The sequence below is a fragment of the Indicator indicator genome, chromosome 3, assembly GCF_027791375.1.
Source record: "Indicator indicator isolate 239-I01 chromosome 3, UM_Iind_1.1, whole genome shotgun sequence".
NCBI classification, from domain to species: Eukaryota; Metazoa; Chordata; class Aves; order Piciformes; family Indicatoridae; genus Indicator; species Indicator indicator.
In genome coordinates, this window is record NC_072012.1 from 1,068,717 (window position 1) to 1,085,365 (window position 16,649).

Sequence of the window (16,649 nt, forward strand, 5' to 3'; positions counted from 1 at the left end):
TCAGACAAGCTTTGCAAACACAGCTGAGAGAGCTGACTAAATGCAGCCAGGTGTGGTACTCTCAGGCTATGTCTAGAAAATTTGTCACAGATCTCCAACAGAAAGTGGTATAATAAATGGTAAATAAATCACTGTTGGTGTAAAAAGGGAAATAACGATAAGTTCTAAACAATCCCATTGGGTAGACAATAAGCATAAGGCTAGTAAGGTAAACTAACTTTCTTGTTCTGGCTGCTGCTTCTGCTTGGCTCTTTGCTGACCTTGGCTGTGTCCTTTGTTGTGGTTGAGTATCTTAACAAACAACCGTCTGCTCTTTCTCTCCTCTATTGTGTACAAGAGGGTAGGGAGCAGAGAGAGGGAAGCTGTTGCTGGCTCCCCTGGTTTGTCCAGGGGGGGTCTTGTGCTGTTTATAAGTTGTAAATACCTGCAAATATTGTAAATATTGTATATTTTGTACCTATTCATTGCATTGCATTTTTGATTGCAGTAAATACAGCTTCATTTGCTTCCTTGCCCCACGGTGGGTGCCAGTGCTAGGGGGAATTTTCAAGCCACCACACCAGGTAATGGCAGCAGGTTAGGCAGTGATGCACACTCCCATTCCAAGTGCATGGTGAGTTTATGAAGGGCACACTGTAACCATCCACCTTAAGACAATAATTTGATATGCTAACATGTCACTGCTCTGACCACAAACCATGGCAATGCCAAGGACAGCACAAGAAATGGGACTGGGATTGATTTCTACGTAGCTATTCTCCAAAGGCAACTGTGGAAGTCTGACAACAGGCAGTAAAAATATTCTAGCCATTAGGGTTTGCAGTAAGTTGCCTTGGTGCATGCTGCCAGCCTCCTGCCAGTTTCTTGCTAGAGCTCATCATAACCAGAAAGGCTGTATCTATATGAAAGACAGCATCAGAGACACCTGAAATGTCTTTTTCAGTCCATGACACCACCAGAGCAGAAGGTGACACATATTGAAACATTGTTGAAAGCTTAAAAACAAGACAAAAACCAACAACACACCAAAATAAAAGCCAAAATAAGCTAAAAAGTTCTGAGCAGATAGAGAATATGTTTCCCCCTCATTAGTGTATTAACTGTAAGGGATCCACAGAATGTTTAGTGACTTCCAATGGAAAAGATGGAACAAATCCTTTCCTGAGGAGCTCTCAGTTAATGCCTGCACTTCAGACTTCAGTAATTTGTAGTAATGACCAACAAAGGACCTGGGCAAGGAGACTGCTGTACTTTCAGCAATGCTACTCTTCAAAAAAATAATAATCAAAAATTTAGCAGCTGTGTCATGTACCTTTGTGGCAGTTTAGGCTGGGTGCCCCCTGCCACTGCCACATAAATTACACCTCTGGTGTCCCAGGTGCCCACCCAATAAGGGTGGACACAGGACATGGCGTATTTCTACCCGTAAACCCTGCGCCCTATAAATCCATCTGCAAAGTCATTCTCTTCCTCTTTCTTCCCTCTCTGCTCCCATGGGAGATGTCCTCTCTTATCGGGTAATGCCGGGGGAGTATCTCAGGCCTCTTAGGCCTGACTAGGCCTAATGCCAGGAGGAGAATGGGGGGGGGGGGGGGGGCAGTCTCAGACCTGGCCAGCCTGAGACTTGCCTAGCAGTGGGGGGGGGGGGGGGGGGGGAAGAAATAGCCCTGGGGGTTTTGGGTAGACCCTCAGGTGGGAGGAGGGAAGGATTGGGGAGCCTCTGGGTACTATGTAAGGGACTCTGTATGCTTTAGGATGTTCTTTGCCACTATGCTTTGTAGTTTTTCTGTAGTTTCACCAATCACTTTTCCATTTAAACTTTCCATCACTCTCCAATCCGTTTGCGTGTGTCATTCTTTTGTCCCTTTCGGGGCAAGAGATGTTCTGGCTGGCCTCAAACCAGCACAACCTTACAAGAATGGCAGGAGAAGAAAATCTTTGCTTTTGGTCACTAAAGAAGTGAGGAAGGAGGAAAGAGAAAAATACAGGTGGAAGGACATCAACAAAACTAGAAATGGGGAGACTCAGATTGGATGCTAGGAAGAAGTTCTTCCCCAGGAGGGTGGTGAGACACTGGCACAGGTTGCCCAGGGAGGTGCTGGAAGCCTCATCCCTGGAGGTTTTGAAGGCCAGGCTGGATGTGTCTGTGAGCAATCTGATGTAGTATGAGGTGTCCCTGCCCATGGCGGGGGGGTTGGAACTGGATGATCCTTGAGGTCCCTTCCAACCCTGACAATTCTATGATTCTATGACAAATTGCAAATTAAAATGTGAGACTGAGTCATTACAATAAGGGCGAAATGTCTAAAACACTGTTCAGCAAAGGCCTTGATGTGCATAAAGCACATGATCAAATGCATAATATTTCATTGTAAGTCTGAAATATTAGTTTGCAATTACTCTGTAGATTTTAAGACTGTACAAATCTAAACTCCACATAATTTAGATAGAAAAGTGGCAGGACAGTACTTTCATAATAAGGATGAAATATCAGTTTGCAATTGCTCTGTAGATTTTAAGACTGTGCAAATCCAAACTCCACATAATTTAGACAGACCAGTGGCAGGAGAGTGCTCTAGAAACTGATAAAGGATTTTGGTTGTGTTGCTGAGATTGTAGTGGAAGAGCATTAAACAGCTTCATTGTAAGTGAGTAAAAAAGGCAGCTGAGAAGAGAACTTCCATGTGCATACATTCTAAGCGCCAAGGGAAATAAATAGGACATTTCCTGTATGTCACATTTGCTTCAAGAACAGGTTGTCCTGTGTCAGTGCTATGTGGCCATATTGTGTACAATTAGCATCTAAGCAATTGCCCTGATTTATTGCAGATGAGTCAGAGAACTGCTTGCACCTTACCAGTAGAGACTCAAACATAATTTCACGATGATGAACAGCAGCACTGTTTGCCATTAGCATGGCTGCAAAGGCTGACACTTCATTTTGATCAACTGTATTACTCAAGAGAGCATGGGAGCACACAGGTTAAGAAATCAGAGTGGGAAACACACCGTGCTTGCTTCAGTGATACAGAGACTTACTGGATGACAAATATCTCCTTGCGTCTAAAGAAAAGTGAAGAGTATCTGGAAGTAAAACCCATCAACACTTTAGTATACCAGCAAAGTCAGTACAGTTCTTATTCAACTATCAGTTTGGCAACAAGAATCATTTCTAGGAGTCTCAGCTAGCACACTGCATTCATTGGCAATGCCTCTGCTTTCAGCCACTGTTTCCTGCTGGTGTTAGTGGGCACCAACCATCGCTAGCTGAGTGACATCTGCCACACACAGAGCATAGCACATCCATCACCTCTTTGATTTCCAGATGATTCCCAGTATGTTTTCTCACCTGTTACAAGCAGCCATTCCCCTGTGCACTATTTTGAACAGGTTTGTACATGCAGCTTACTCTATTCCACACATACATGTGCACACTCACACAGACAAAACAGGTCAACAGCTACAACCTTTCATCTTCCAGCTATCGAGCAGTAGGATGCCTGACTGCTAGGGAAAGAGTATTTGAGACTTCTCATTTTGAAGGAGACTGCCTACCACAGTGTTTCTGTGCTAGAGGAAGAGCATTTCAGACTTCTCATCTTGAAGGAGACTGCCTACCACAGTGTTTCTGTGCTAGGAAAAGAGCATTTTAGACTTCTCATCTTGAAGGAGACTGCCTACCACAGTGTTTCATCTGGGACACAGCAGGGAAAATGCAGGCAGGTAAAAAATGTTCATCAAACATTTCTAACTCAGCTGGATGTCATCTATTATTGAGAATCATCCCGGTATTTATATGGTGGATAATATCCACATTTATGGCAATCAGAAAGAGCAGTTTTCCTTCTGATAAATATCTGTGAAGAGTTCTTTGTGGGACAGAAAAATCTGAACAGCCTGGAATTGCTGCATACACCTAAAAGGAGTAGATGTCAGGATAGCCAAGTGTGCTGAGCTCCACAGAAACCCAGATGTGATGCAAATCCCTTTGTGGAAACAAACAAAAAAATGCTTTCCAAATGTCAGCTAAACAATGACAGATCTCTTCTTGAATGAATTGACTGAGACTTCTGGAGAGCCTTTTGACTCTTTCAAGATGCTTCTGTGGTTTTGCAGTGTACCAAACCACTGGGCCATTCAAAAACTTAGCAGTGCTGCACGTTTAAAAATAGGCAGCCCTTTTCTAAAACTTCTTTTGCTAGCACAATTAAACAGTGATTTGCACTTAGATCTTTATCTTGTTGGGAAAGGAGCTGAAGATTAAGTGATTTTTCTAAAAGCTAGTGAGAAGTGTCTTGAGGATGGAGGTCATACTTTGAAAGAGGATCTCAGTGACCTGTGTAAATAAGAGCACCACAAACACTTCCAAACAAGCAAAGGTCAGAAAGGGGTCATTGCTGCAGCCCCTTTGGACTACTGTTTTGCCTAAGGAGTATGCTTACCGTGTAAATCTCTCATCCTTCAGCTCCAGGTCTGCCACTGTGATCAACTGATCCAGTTTGAACTTAGTGTCAATAATTTCAGCATCTCGTGGGGAGTATGTGCCTCCCTCCTTTTGCTTTTGACGGATCCTGAACAGAAAACAAAGGTGAAAATAGAAATGCTAAGATTTAAGGGCGCATATGTCAAGGCTTTGATTAGCCAGGCTGAAAATGAAAAACAGTCATTCAGGAACACTCTCTTGGTAGTTGTTCTCCCTTCCAACAGTGTAATTTAGTCAGCTCCAGCAGGCTGACTAAAGGAGGCTTAGATGTATCTAACTGAGACATTCATTACTAAAGGCTGAAAGCACAACTTAGAATATTTACATTATAGCAGGCTGTCAGTAAAGTGAAAAAAATCACATGGGGAAAGGGAAGGGGAAGGGGCAAAGAGGAAGGGGAAAGGGGGAAAGAGGAAGGGGGAAGGAGGAAGGGGGAAGTGGAAGGGGAAGAGAAAGGGAAAGGGAAAGGGAAAGGGAAAGGGAAATGGGAAAGGGGAAGGGGGAAGGGAAGGTGACGGGGAAGGGGAGGGGGAAGGGAAAGGGAAAGGAGAAAAAGAAAAAGAAAAAAGAAAAAAGGAAAAAGAAAAAAAAGAAAAAGAAAAAGAAAAAGAAAAAAGAAAAAGAAAAAGAAAAAGAAAAAGAAAAAGAAAAAGAAAAAGAAAAAGAAAAAGAAAAAGAAAAAGAAAAAGAAAAAGAAAAGAAAGAGAAAAAGAAAAAGAAAAAGAAAAAGAAAAAGAAAAAGAAAAAGAAAAAGAAAAAGAAAAAGAAAAAGAAAAAGAAAAAGAAAAAGAAAAAGAAAAAGAAAAAGAAAAAGAAAAAAGAAAAAGAAAAATGAAAAAGAAAAAGAAAAAAGAAAAAGAAAAAGAAAAAAGAAAAAGAAAAAGAAAAAGAAAAAGAAAGAGAAAAAGAGAAAAAGAAAAAAAAAGAAAAAAAAAAGAAAAAGAAAAAAGGAAAAAAGAAACCCATTATTGGTTCCACTCTTCTTTAAAACATTTTGGAGTCCTTGCAACCACAGTGTGTCAAGGCTACACGAAACTTACCTTGCAAAAGCATATACTGCAGCTACCAGAAGAACAACTGAAAGTACACACAAAGTAACAGCAAGGATAACTTCTACAGATCTTCCTGGCGGTCCTTCTCCTGCAACAAAAAGTGGAAATCTAATATTTCATAGATTTGTTATAATTTTTACAGTGTGGACAGGGTGGAATCAGAGAGAATTTCCTTGTCAGTCAAAGAGCTGCTCAGATAGGAAAGTATGAGACACCCAGAAACAATTTATGTTAAGGGTTCTAATCACTGTTGATCTATGTAATACAGAGGTTTAGTAGGGTATGTCTACAGCTATATGGGCAGCCATCCCCTGGTGCTTTTCAGTTTTACCTGCTGAGCAGGTTAAGGTAGGTCTGCACTGCAGGAACATTAATCTGAACCCTAGCCTGAGCTGAGCTCCTGCTTCAGTCTCTATGCAGCCAAGAGCAGCCACAATGCTCTGACAGCTAAGAGTCATCAGACTCCTGAAGTGGAAAAGGAAATCTCAACTTTAAAACTATGAAGCTTACAGACATCATTCGCAGGCACAAAATAAAAGATGCTTTTTGGGGGAAGATATTCTCCTCGAGGTGCTGAAGGAACCGATCCTAGTGATCAGATCTGAACCTTCTGGATTAATCTCTCCTCACCAACTCATGGTTTTTATTTGTGTGGGAATTGGTGATATTGTTAGGAATAGCAGGACAAAAACAATCATAAAGGCATTTATAAGAAGGTAAGGGTGTTGGTGTTCTGAGCCATGAGGATGAGCAGAGTGCTGGAGCACCTCTCCTATGAGGACAGACTGAGAGAGTTTGGGCTGTTCAGTCTGGAGAAGAGAAGGCTCCCAGGAGACCTTCTTGTGGCCTTCCAGGATCTGAAGGGGGCTACAAGAAAGCTGAGGAGGGACTTTTTAGGGTGTCAGGCAGGGATAGGACTGGGGGGAATGGAGCAAAACTAGAAGTGGGGAGATTCAGATTGGATGTTAGGAAGAAGTTCTTCCCTAGGAGGGTGGTGAGACACTGGCACAGTTTGCCCAGGGAGGTGCTGGAAGCCTCATCCCTGGAGGTTTTGAAGGTCAGGCTGGATGTGGCTGTGAGCAACCTGATGTAGTGTGAGGTGTCCCTGCCCATGGCAGGGGGGTTGGAACTGGATGATCCTTGAGGTCCCTTCCAACCCTGACAAGTCTATGATTCTATGATCACGGACAAGAGAAAAGGGACAGAACAGAAGACACCATGTTGCATAACTGCAACTCAATACATGACAACAGCAAACTGCAATTAAAAAAAATATCCTAAATGTATGTTTCTAAGCAAAGGGCAGTGCCAGGAAACCCCATTTTGGGTATTTTCTGCCTCCTCAACTTTTTGTTTCACATGGAAAAAGTCCTCACACTTTTCAGAGTACACTTAAGCAGGTTTGCCAGCTGCCCTGCAGCAATTTGATGAAGCAGCTATCAGAGTTTATGAGAAGATTATAAGTTGCCTGGAAGTATTGGAAGTTTAAATGATATTTCTCACCACATCTTAATTAGCTCATGGAAAAATCCTGACCTTTCATTGTCATATGGCCACTGCTTTCACAATGTCAGTCGTGGGTTATGAGGAAGAAACTCCACTTCTCCAGCTCCAGAGGAGAGCTGTGGTACTCCAGGCATGGCTGAGTGGGAGCACCATATGAAAAAATTGTCTCCTTTATTAAAAAATCATGATTGCAGCTGCCTATCCCAAGAATTTCTGTTTCAGTGCTCCTCCCCAGCAAAATTCCTATTAACAAGAGCATCTGACATCTGTTGCAGACAACTCTCTCACAGGTTTGCCATAACTTTTTTCTGCTTCAGACATCTTTCACCTGCAGGGTTAAATAGCACAGATACAAGGTCAGCCTTATTCTAAGTAGACCATTCTGTAAATAGACTTACCACCCAAAATAATGTGAAGTTCTTTGAACTGTAGGGAATATCTCTGTCCAAGTTCAAATTAGTGCTTTAATTATAATGTTGGAAAACCATAAATTTAATTGATAATTGCAAAAAAAAAAGATTTAATATTAAATTGCAATTCTGATTTCAGGAAGCATAGTGGAATAAAAGTCATTGGTCACAGAGGTACCTAACAGCTATTGATTTTTCTGGTATGTCTTCTGGGTTATCCTTCTAGAGCAAGTCCGAAGTTCAGATAACCACGGATGCTCCAGGAGCAAACACTTGGGCAATGTTCCTCAGGTTGTGTGTGTGAAAACAAAAACTTAATACCTTTACTCCTTAAGATTACATTAGACTCATAGAATGGTCTGGGCTGGAAGGGACCTCCAGAGCTCATCCAGTCCAACCTCCCTGCACTCAGCAGGGACATCCCCAACTAGATCAGGCTGCCCAGGGCCTCCTCCAGCTTCACCTTCAGTATCTCCAGGGAAGGAGCCTCAACCACCTCCCTGGGAAACCTCTTCCAGTGTTCCACCACCCTCATAGTGAAGAACTTGTTCCTCACATCCAATCTCAATCTGCTCTGCTCTAGTTTGAAGCCATTGTCCTTCGTCCTGTCCCTGCAGGCCTTTGCAAACACTCTCTCTGCAGCCTTCCTGTAGCCCCCTTCAGGTCCTGGCAGGCTGCTCTTAGGTCTGCCTGCAGCCTTCTCTTCTCCAGGCTGAACACACCCAGCTCCCTCAGCCTGTCCTCACAGCAGAGCTGCTCCAACCCCATGATCATTTTCATGGCCCTCCTCTGGACCTGCTCCATCAGCTCCATGTCCTTCCTATACTGAGGGCTCCAGAGCTGCACACAGTGCTCCAGGTGAGGTCTCAGCAGAGCAGAGCAAAGTGGCAGAATCACCTCTCTGGCTCTGCTGGCAATGCTGCTTTGGATGCAGCCCAGGCTGTGATTTGCCTCCTGTGGTGGAAGCTCACCCTGCCTGCTCCTGTCCAGCTTCTCATCCATCAGCACCCCCAAGTCCTTTTCCTCAGGGCTGCTTTCTATCCCCTCCTCCCCCAGTCTGTATTGATAGTGAGGATTGTTCAGCCCAGGTGCAGAACCCTGCACTTGCTCTTGTTGAACCTCATGAGGTTCATCTGGAACACCTCTCCAGCCTGTCCAGGTCCCTCTGGATGCCATCCTGCCCCTCTGGTATATCGACAGCACCACTCAGCCTGGTGTCATCTGCACACTGCTGATGGTGCCTGAATTTCATTGTCTGTGTCATTGATAAAAGTATTAAACAGCACAGGTCCCAGTATAGACCCCTGAGGACCACCACTGTCTCTGCTCTCTATCTGGACTTCAAGCCCTTGTTTCCTCAGCTATTATGGTAAATCTAGGTCTAACAAAAATGGAGATTATTTCCTTCAGGGAAACTGCTGTCCTAAAAAGAAACATGGAATTGTGTAGATTCTTTGGAAATAGAGACATACTTTAGTAACTGATAGAGTAAATGACACTCTCCTTACCTAATGTTTTGACAGGGTCAGAGTAGTCAGAATCTGTGAACTGTCCTTTAACATTAGTTGCTCTGAACTTAAATCTGTGGAAGGAAACCAAGGAAACTAATGAAATGAGACTTTTGTGCAGTTTTAAATATTCTTCCACATAGAAACTAAAAGCTATTTTTCCAGTTTAATATCACATAGGTTGGAATCAGCAGTCACCTGTTAAGTGATCTTCTGGCAGACACCAGTGTCCATATGTTAAAATGTTTAATCAGTCTGTATGAATCACTTATCCTGAATTTGAGCTTATTTAATTTAGGCACTCAGGAAGCATCCTTTCTTATCTGAAGCATTTAAAACCAAAAAACTGTCTCCCATATTTATGATCAACCAAAAAAAAAATATCCAGGAACACATGAAGATCATTTCAATCTCTACCTTTTCACAACTGAACTACACGTTTTTAATGTTTGCATCAATGTGTAGTTCACTTAAATCTTCCTCTTGGATGAACAAACATACTCACAGGTACTGCTTTCTTGGTTTTAGTGGGCCATTACAGATTTTGTCTTGACTGCCTGGTACCATACAGGTAGTATCAGCACCTATGACGTAGATCTCATCTTTGTCACTCAGATCTTCTTTTCCCTCCACACATGGTGGGTTTGGAAAGCCTTCATTTGTAAAATATGGCCTTGGTCTGTTGAAGTAGGCATCATGCCACTTGGTAACGTTCCCATCATGCTGAGCTATTGTCAAGAAAAGAAATAATCAGAAACAATTTGCATTCAATGAAAGAAGTTGAATAGGAAATCCCATTTTTAAGAGCTTAGCATCTAGCAGCACCATTTACACAGCTAAGCTTATATCTAGACTTGCACTTGGACCCAGATTTCTTTAATCTATTTCTTTAATCTACACACTCTCTATGTTTTCTTGACTCAGAACAAGTCAGGTGAATCACAACCAGAAAATTTCAGGGGCAGTCTCACACATGAGCTCTGCCTGTAGAGGATCTCACTTGTGCATGCCACTTGACTTTGAGCATGTCTGATGGTTTCAAAACTGTCTTTTTAATTTTTCTTCACAAAGTTCAAGCAGAGAAAGTGAAGGAATGTAAATAAGTCACTATTGGGTGTATGAAAGCAAAATAGTGATTATTTTAAACACTTCCATTGGAGAGAGAGAAATGTTTAAGAACTACTACTCAAAACAAAGTTGGGGCAATCTGAGTTCTTGGCTTGCTCTCTTGGGCTTCTGTCTGGCTTCTTCTTCTTTTCTGGCTGAAGATAAGACACTGACCTTGACAAGCTAAGTCTAACAGGCTCTCTGCTTCTTGACTCTCTGCCTTCTGCCAGGGGGATCTGGGAGGATTCCTTCTGGTCTGAAGGGCGAGGCCCCTCTTTGGGGGAAGCAAAGGGAGCTTGGTTGTGCCTCTCTGTTGTTTGTATATATTTGTAAATGTTGTGAATTGTGTCTATTTGTACACATTCATTACATTTCATCATAGATTGTAGATTTGCTTGTGGATACAGCTTTCATTTGCTTCCAGACTGAGCTAGCCTGGTCATTGTGGGTGTGGGATGGGGATTTCAGCTCTCACACTGTTATAGCATGGCTAGCAAAGAGAGCCAAACGTGTTTAAAGACAGTGAAGGCTGTTTCATAATGAAATGACTGGATTGCTGTAAGTGGACAGTGCCCAGCAGCTAAGGGAAAAAAAAAAAACACCCTTCATTTGGATATCTATCAGGTCAAGAGAATCTCCACAGCAACAGCTAAGCAGTGAATGTCTGTAGGATTAGTGCTACACCAGAAAAAGGTGAGAAACTTCATGTGAAGGGGCTTAATGCAAATGCTTTACTTCTCTATTTTGAAAGCAAGCAAAACAAGGGATTTTAATACCTGTAATTTGTCTTTCTTACTTTGAAAGCAATGAAAACAAGGGATTTAAATACCTGTCATTTGCCTTTCTTACTTTGCTAAACAACCTGTGGTAGTTTTAGACTGTGCCCTTAAAATTTTCCACGGGTTTCGAGCAGAGAGTAGTAAAAATGTAAATAAATCACTATTGGGTGTAAAAAGGAAAATAATGATTGTTCTAAACAATTCCATTGGAAGGATATCTCCCATAGGATTTGGTTCCCAAAACAATTTTTCTCTTCTCTTCTTGCTTCTTTGCTGGGGAAATACCAACTGTCTTTGGTGACCTTGGCTGCATTGTTTTGTCTGGTATTAGCTTTCTCTGCTTCTCTCTCTTTCCTTTGTACAGGGGAGGTCAGGGGGAGGCAGGGAGGGAGAAGCTGTTACAGCTTCCCTGGTCTTTTGGCCAGGGGGGTCCTAGTGCTATCTGTAAATGCCTCTAAATATTGTAAATGCCTCTAAATATTGTAAATCCTCTATATTTGTACATATTCATTGCACTTCAATGTAGATTGCAGCTTTGCCTGTAAACACAGCTTTCATTTGCTTCCAAACTGAGCTAATCTGGTAAAGTTAATGTGTGTGTGTGGGGGAGAATTTTCAACCCACCACACAACCAAACCAAGGAATTTAAATACCTGTCATTTAACCTTCTTAGATACAGTAAGCCTGACAATATGATGTCCTTTCATGAACCTCCCACTCTGATGGGTAGGCAGTTACTCAAAAGAGCATCATGGCCCTGTCCACGTGAGCAGATGTTCAGCAATCCATACAAGGGAATACAATTCTAGCCCACAGTCTATGGAAGGGATTTATATCAATCCCTCTGCCCCCATTGTGAAATAGAAATAACAGTGGCACGTGGCTGCATTCTTTCATAGCCAACTGGAACTGCAACAGAAGAATAGCTTTGTAAAACAAACAAACAAAAAGGTCTAAGTTTCCACCTTTTGCAAGTTCCCAATGTATTTTTTAGTTTGTTTCAAGGAAATGGGAAAAAAATATAATAACAACAGAGCCAGGAAAATATTGGTGACTTCAACTAGCATGGATGACTCTTTGTTGGCAAGTGCTTCCAAAATCCACTTACCAGCCACAAGGTATCATAAAGATATTTTGATCTTACCAGCCCACAGGTAATGTGAAAGATAATTTTGATCTTACCAGCCCACAGGTAATGTGAAAGATGATTTTGATCTTACCAGCCCACAGGTAATGAGAAAGATGATTTTGATCTTACCAGCCCACAGGTAATGAGAAAGATAATTTTGATCTTACCAGCCCACAGGTAATGTGAAAGATGATTTTGATCTTACCAGCCCACAGGTAATGAGAAAGATGATTTTGATCTTACCAGCCCACAGGTAATGAGAAAGATAGTTTTGATCTTACCAACCCACAGGTATTGTGAAAGAGAATTTTGATCTTATCAGCCCACAGGTATTGTAAAGGATATTTTGACCTTAGCATTGTTGCCACAACTAAAGTCACTCTGTTAGTGATTTTCTAACATGAAATTACTGATATCCAAGACAAGGAATAAAAAAGAGAAGATAAACAGCCTGAAAAGAAAGAAATTAAAAAAAAAATTCAGAGAGGACATAAAATTCTACCTTCAGCTTCCACAACCAGAACTTGTATCTTGTTGATAGGGCCATGGTCATCACTGTAGTAGCAGATTGGCATTCTGATTGTAATTGTGGTAGCTGTGACGAGTAGTGCCCCATTGGTGTCATAAACTGGTGCTGGTTTCTTTTTAGGCCGTGGTGGTTCTGGTTTTGAACAAACAGAGACCACAGAGCTTCATTTTAAAGCATTTGCACTACAGGTGCTTTGTTCAGCCTTACAGCTGTGCTTATGCAAGACACATCTCTGGCATACTTTCAGGGGCAACTTCATGTTCTACTCAGTGCCTTAAGCTTTGAAAAACTGTATCCTGATACATGCTTCTGCAAATCAGTTTTCAATTAGAAGAGACCCCAGTAGAAAAGACTGTTAGTTTTTTCCAATTAATTTCAATCAATGACTGTATTCATCCCACAATTGTGATCATGGAATCATAGAATGGCTTAGGTTGGAAGGGACCTTAGAGATCATCACCTCCAACCTCCCCATTATGGACAGGGATGCCTCACAACTAGACTCAGCTGCTCAAGGCCTCATCCAACATGGCCTTGGACACCCCCATGGACATCCACAGCCTCCCTGTCTGGGGTCCTACCACCCCTGTGCTGAAGAACTCCTTCCTAAGATCCAGTCTGAACGTACTCTGCTTCAACTTCAAACCATTCCCCCTTGTCCTATTGATAGGAACCATTATGAAAAGTCCTTCTCCAGCCTGCCTGAAGCATCCCTTCAGGTTTTGGAAGGCAGCTAGAAGGTCCTCCTGGAGTCTTCTCTTCTCCAACCCAAACCCTCCCATCCCCCTCAGCCTATCCTCATAGCAGAGGTCTTTCAGCCCTTGGAAGATCTTTGTGGCTCTCCTCTGGGCTCACTCCACCCGGAGTGACACTCCACAATTTTTTAATATCTCTGTGACATTCTTCTGAGCTTTTCATTGATGGTAACTAAAGGACTGAAGCCAAAATGATCACTTCCCTGAGTCTGCACATGGCTTAGAGCAGCATTCACATATGACTAGCAAATAATCACTAGCACACAGCACAGCTGAGCACTGTGATTCCAGACTATCACTTATGTGTTCCTGTTCCTCCACCATGGAGCCCCTAAATAACAGGCAAAGGCACACAGCTGTGTACTGACAGGTAGAAAAGCAATTTCCTCAGCATTTGCAGAGAGTTCAGCTAAAGGGTACATTAGGAGACATACCTTTGATGTCCATGGTTATTTTCAACTGAATTTTTGGCCCTGCACCTGCACCATTAATTGCATACACCTTAAAAAACAAAACAAAACCCAACACACACGTGTTTTAATAAATATTTGTAGTGGTATCTGTAATAATATATTTGGATCAACAATGAATGCTGAAACACTCCTTTTGTCATTCACACTTTCCTGCCACTTATTTCTTATTTCTTTACAATGGCATTTCAGCACTTGTAATGTAGGACTCCCAAAAAGGAGAAAAATAAGCATACTTCAACAGTTCTGTTGCCTCATTTCACATTCTAGACTCTGATTCACAGAATCACAGAAACATTCAGCTTGGAAAAGACCCTCAGGATTACCCAGTCCAACCCAGAACCCTACTCTACAAGGCTCACTCCTAAACCATAGCCCCAAGCACCACATCCAAACCACCTTGAAACACAGCCAGGCTTGGGGAATCCACCACCTCCCTGGGCAGCACATTCCAATCCCTCACCACTCTTGCCCTGAAAAAATGTTTCCTACTGTCCAGTCTAAACCTACCCAGTGGCAGCTTGAGGCCATTCCCTCTTGTTCTGTCACTAATTCCCTGTCAGAAGAGACCAGCAGCAGCCTCTCCACAAGGTCCTTTCAGGTAGTTGTAGACAGCAATGAGGTCTCCCTTAGCTGCCTCTGTTCCACACTAACCATCCCCAGCTCCTTCAGTTGCTCTTCATCAGATTTCTTCTCCAGGCCCTTCCCAGCTTCCTTGCCCTCCTCTGCCCTGGCTCCAGCACCTCCACATCTCTCTTGGGTTGAGGTGCCCCAAACTGGACACAACACTGGAGGTGTGGCCTCCCCAGAGCTGAGTCCCAGGGGACAATCCCCTCCCTGCTCCTGCTGGACACAGCATTGCTGATCCCAGCCAGGAAGCCTTTGGCTTTCTTGGCCACCTGGGCACACTGCTGGCTCCTCTTCAGCTGCTTGTCCATGAGCACCTCCAGGTCCCTTTCTGCCAGCAGCTTTCCAGCCACACTGCCCCAGGCCTGTAGCACTGCTTGGGGTTGTTGTGCCCCAAGTGCAGGACCTGGCACTTGGCCTTGTTGAAGCTCTGAAAGGACTTCATACTCCTAGTATCATAGAATGTTTTGGGTTGGAAGGGACTTTTAAGGGCCGTCTTGTCTAACCTCCTTGCATTGAGCACGGAGACCTTCAACTAGCAAGGTCTCCCTGCAGGACTGGACCTTTCATCTGAGCTAAATGAGGAATGCAAGCAGTGAAATTAAGAGACATATTGGGTCTTGTATCTGTAATAATGCATTGCAGGCTGCTTTGCTAGCACATGAATTAAGGTACAAAGCCAACCACTAGTGAAGAGGCCTGCTCCCACTCACTCTGCCCTCTTCATCACTCCTCTCATTCCTGAGACTTGTCTCTCTTCACATGTTACAGTTTGGAGGGGGAACTTTAGCCTAGATCCTGACTGCAAAGACTGAAAGTAAAATCAATTACCATTGGATGCAAAAGGAAAATGATGCTAAGGTCTATAGAATTCATTGGCTTGCTAATGGGGATATAGAGTAGTAGCAGAAACAACTCTTGCTCTCTTTTCTTCTTCTGTCACTTCTGCTTACAGCTTGTCTCTCTCTCTCCTGTGGCCTTGCCAGCGGATATGTTTTTTGACTCCTGTGTGAGGTAACAGGAAGGAGGGAGGGAGTAGGGGAGGAGGTGAACAGTCCCCCTTGGATCTATTCAGGGCGTCTGAGGAGTTTCTGTGTTGTTTTTAAACTGTAAATATCTCTATGTTGTATATAGATTGTATACTTGGTACACAGTCATTGCATTTCATACTTATAGACTGTAGTTTGTTTGCATTCTAGATTGTAGTTTGTTTGTATTCTAGATTGTAGTTAGTTTGCATTCTAGATTGTAGGTGGTTTGTATTCTAGATTGTAGGGTTTTGTATTCTAGATTGTTGGGTTTTAATGCTCTAGATTGTAGTTTGTAAGTATTCTAGATTGTAGGTTTTTATAGTCTAGATTGTAGTTTGCGTCTTAGATTGTAGTTTGTATTCTAGATTGTAGGTTGTATTCTAGATTGTATTTAGTATTCTAGATTGTAGTTAGCATTCTAGAGTTTAGTTTGTATTCTAGATTGCTGGTTGCATTCTAGATTGTAGTTTGTATTCTAGATTGATGTTTGCTTGCATTCTAGATTGCAGTATGTTTGCATTCTAGATTGCAGTTTGGCTGCATTATATATTGTAGTTTGTTTGCATTCTAGATTACAGTTAGTTTATATTCTAGATTGTAGCTAGTTTGCATTCTAGATTGTTGTTTGTTTGCATTCTAGATTGCAGTTACTTTGCATTCTAGATTGTAGTTTGTTTGCATTCTAGATTGCAGTTAGTTTGTATTCTAGATTGTAGTTTGTTTGCATTCTAAATTGCAGTTAGCTTGTATTCTAGATTGTAGTTGGTTTGCATTCTAGATTGTAGTTTGTATTCTAGAATGTAGTTAGTTTGTATTCTAGAATGTAGTTTGTTTGGATTCTAAATTGTAATTAGTTTGCATGCTAGATTGTAGTTTGTATTCTAGAATGTAGTTTGCATTCTAGATTGTAGTTTGTGTTCTAGAATGTAGTTTGCTTGCATTGTAGATTGTAGTTTGTTAGCATTCTAGATTGTAGTTAGTTTGTATTCTAGAATGTAGTTTGCATTCTAGATTATAGTTGGTAGTCTAGATTGTAGTTAGTTTGCATTCTAGATTGTAGTTTGTTTGCATTCTAGACTGTAGTTTGTCTGTGAACAGAGCCTCATTTGCTTCCACCCCAAACTGAGCTGGTCTGGCCATTTGTTTTGGGGGTACTTTCTCCAAATCAGTAGTTTGTCCCAGACACCACCACATCCCACCACAGCTAACATTCTTAGCAGGAAAATCTCACGTGGAGCCTAGCTTTGTGCTCCTTATCCAGCC

General features: G+C 42.3%; 1 protein-coding gene across 1 annotated transcript in view; it reads right to left on the reverse strand.

The window, feature by feature from the left end:
• The window catches only part of PTPRQ (protein tyrosine phosphatase receptor type Q), a 189,663-nt gene that overhangs the window by 30,723 nt on the left and 142,291 nt on the right, over positions 1–16,649 (reverse strand). The window contains exons 39-45 of the mRNA XM_054399713.1: positions 13,693–13,759; positions 12,477–12,635; positions 9,465–9,687; positions 8,960–9,033; positions 5,524–5,623; positions 4,443–4,571; positions 3,040–3,084 (exon numbers count right to left, since the gene is read on the reverse strand). Coding sequence (XP_054255688.1) covers positions 3,040–3,084; positions 4,443–4,571; positions 5,524–5,623; positions 8,960–9,033; positions 9,465–9,687; positions 12,477–12,635; positions 13,693–13,759 — 797 coding nt within the window. The remainder of the gene's footprint in view (positions 1–3,039; positions 3,085–4,442; positions 4,572–5,523; positions 5,624–8,959; positions 9,034–9,464; positions 9,688–12,476; positions 12,636–13,692; positions 13,760–16,649) is intronic.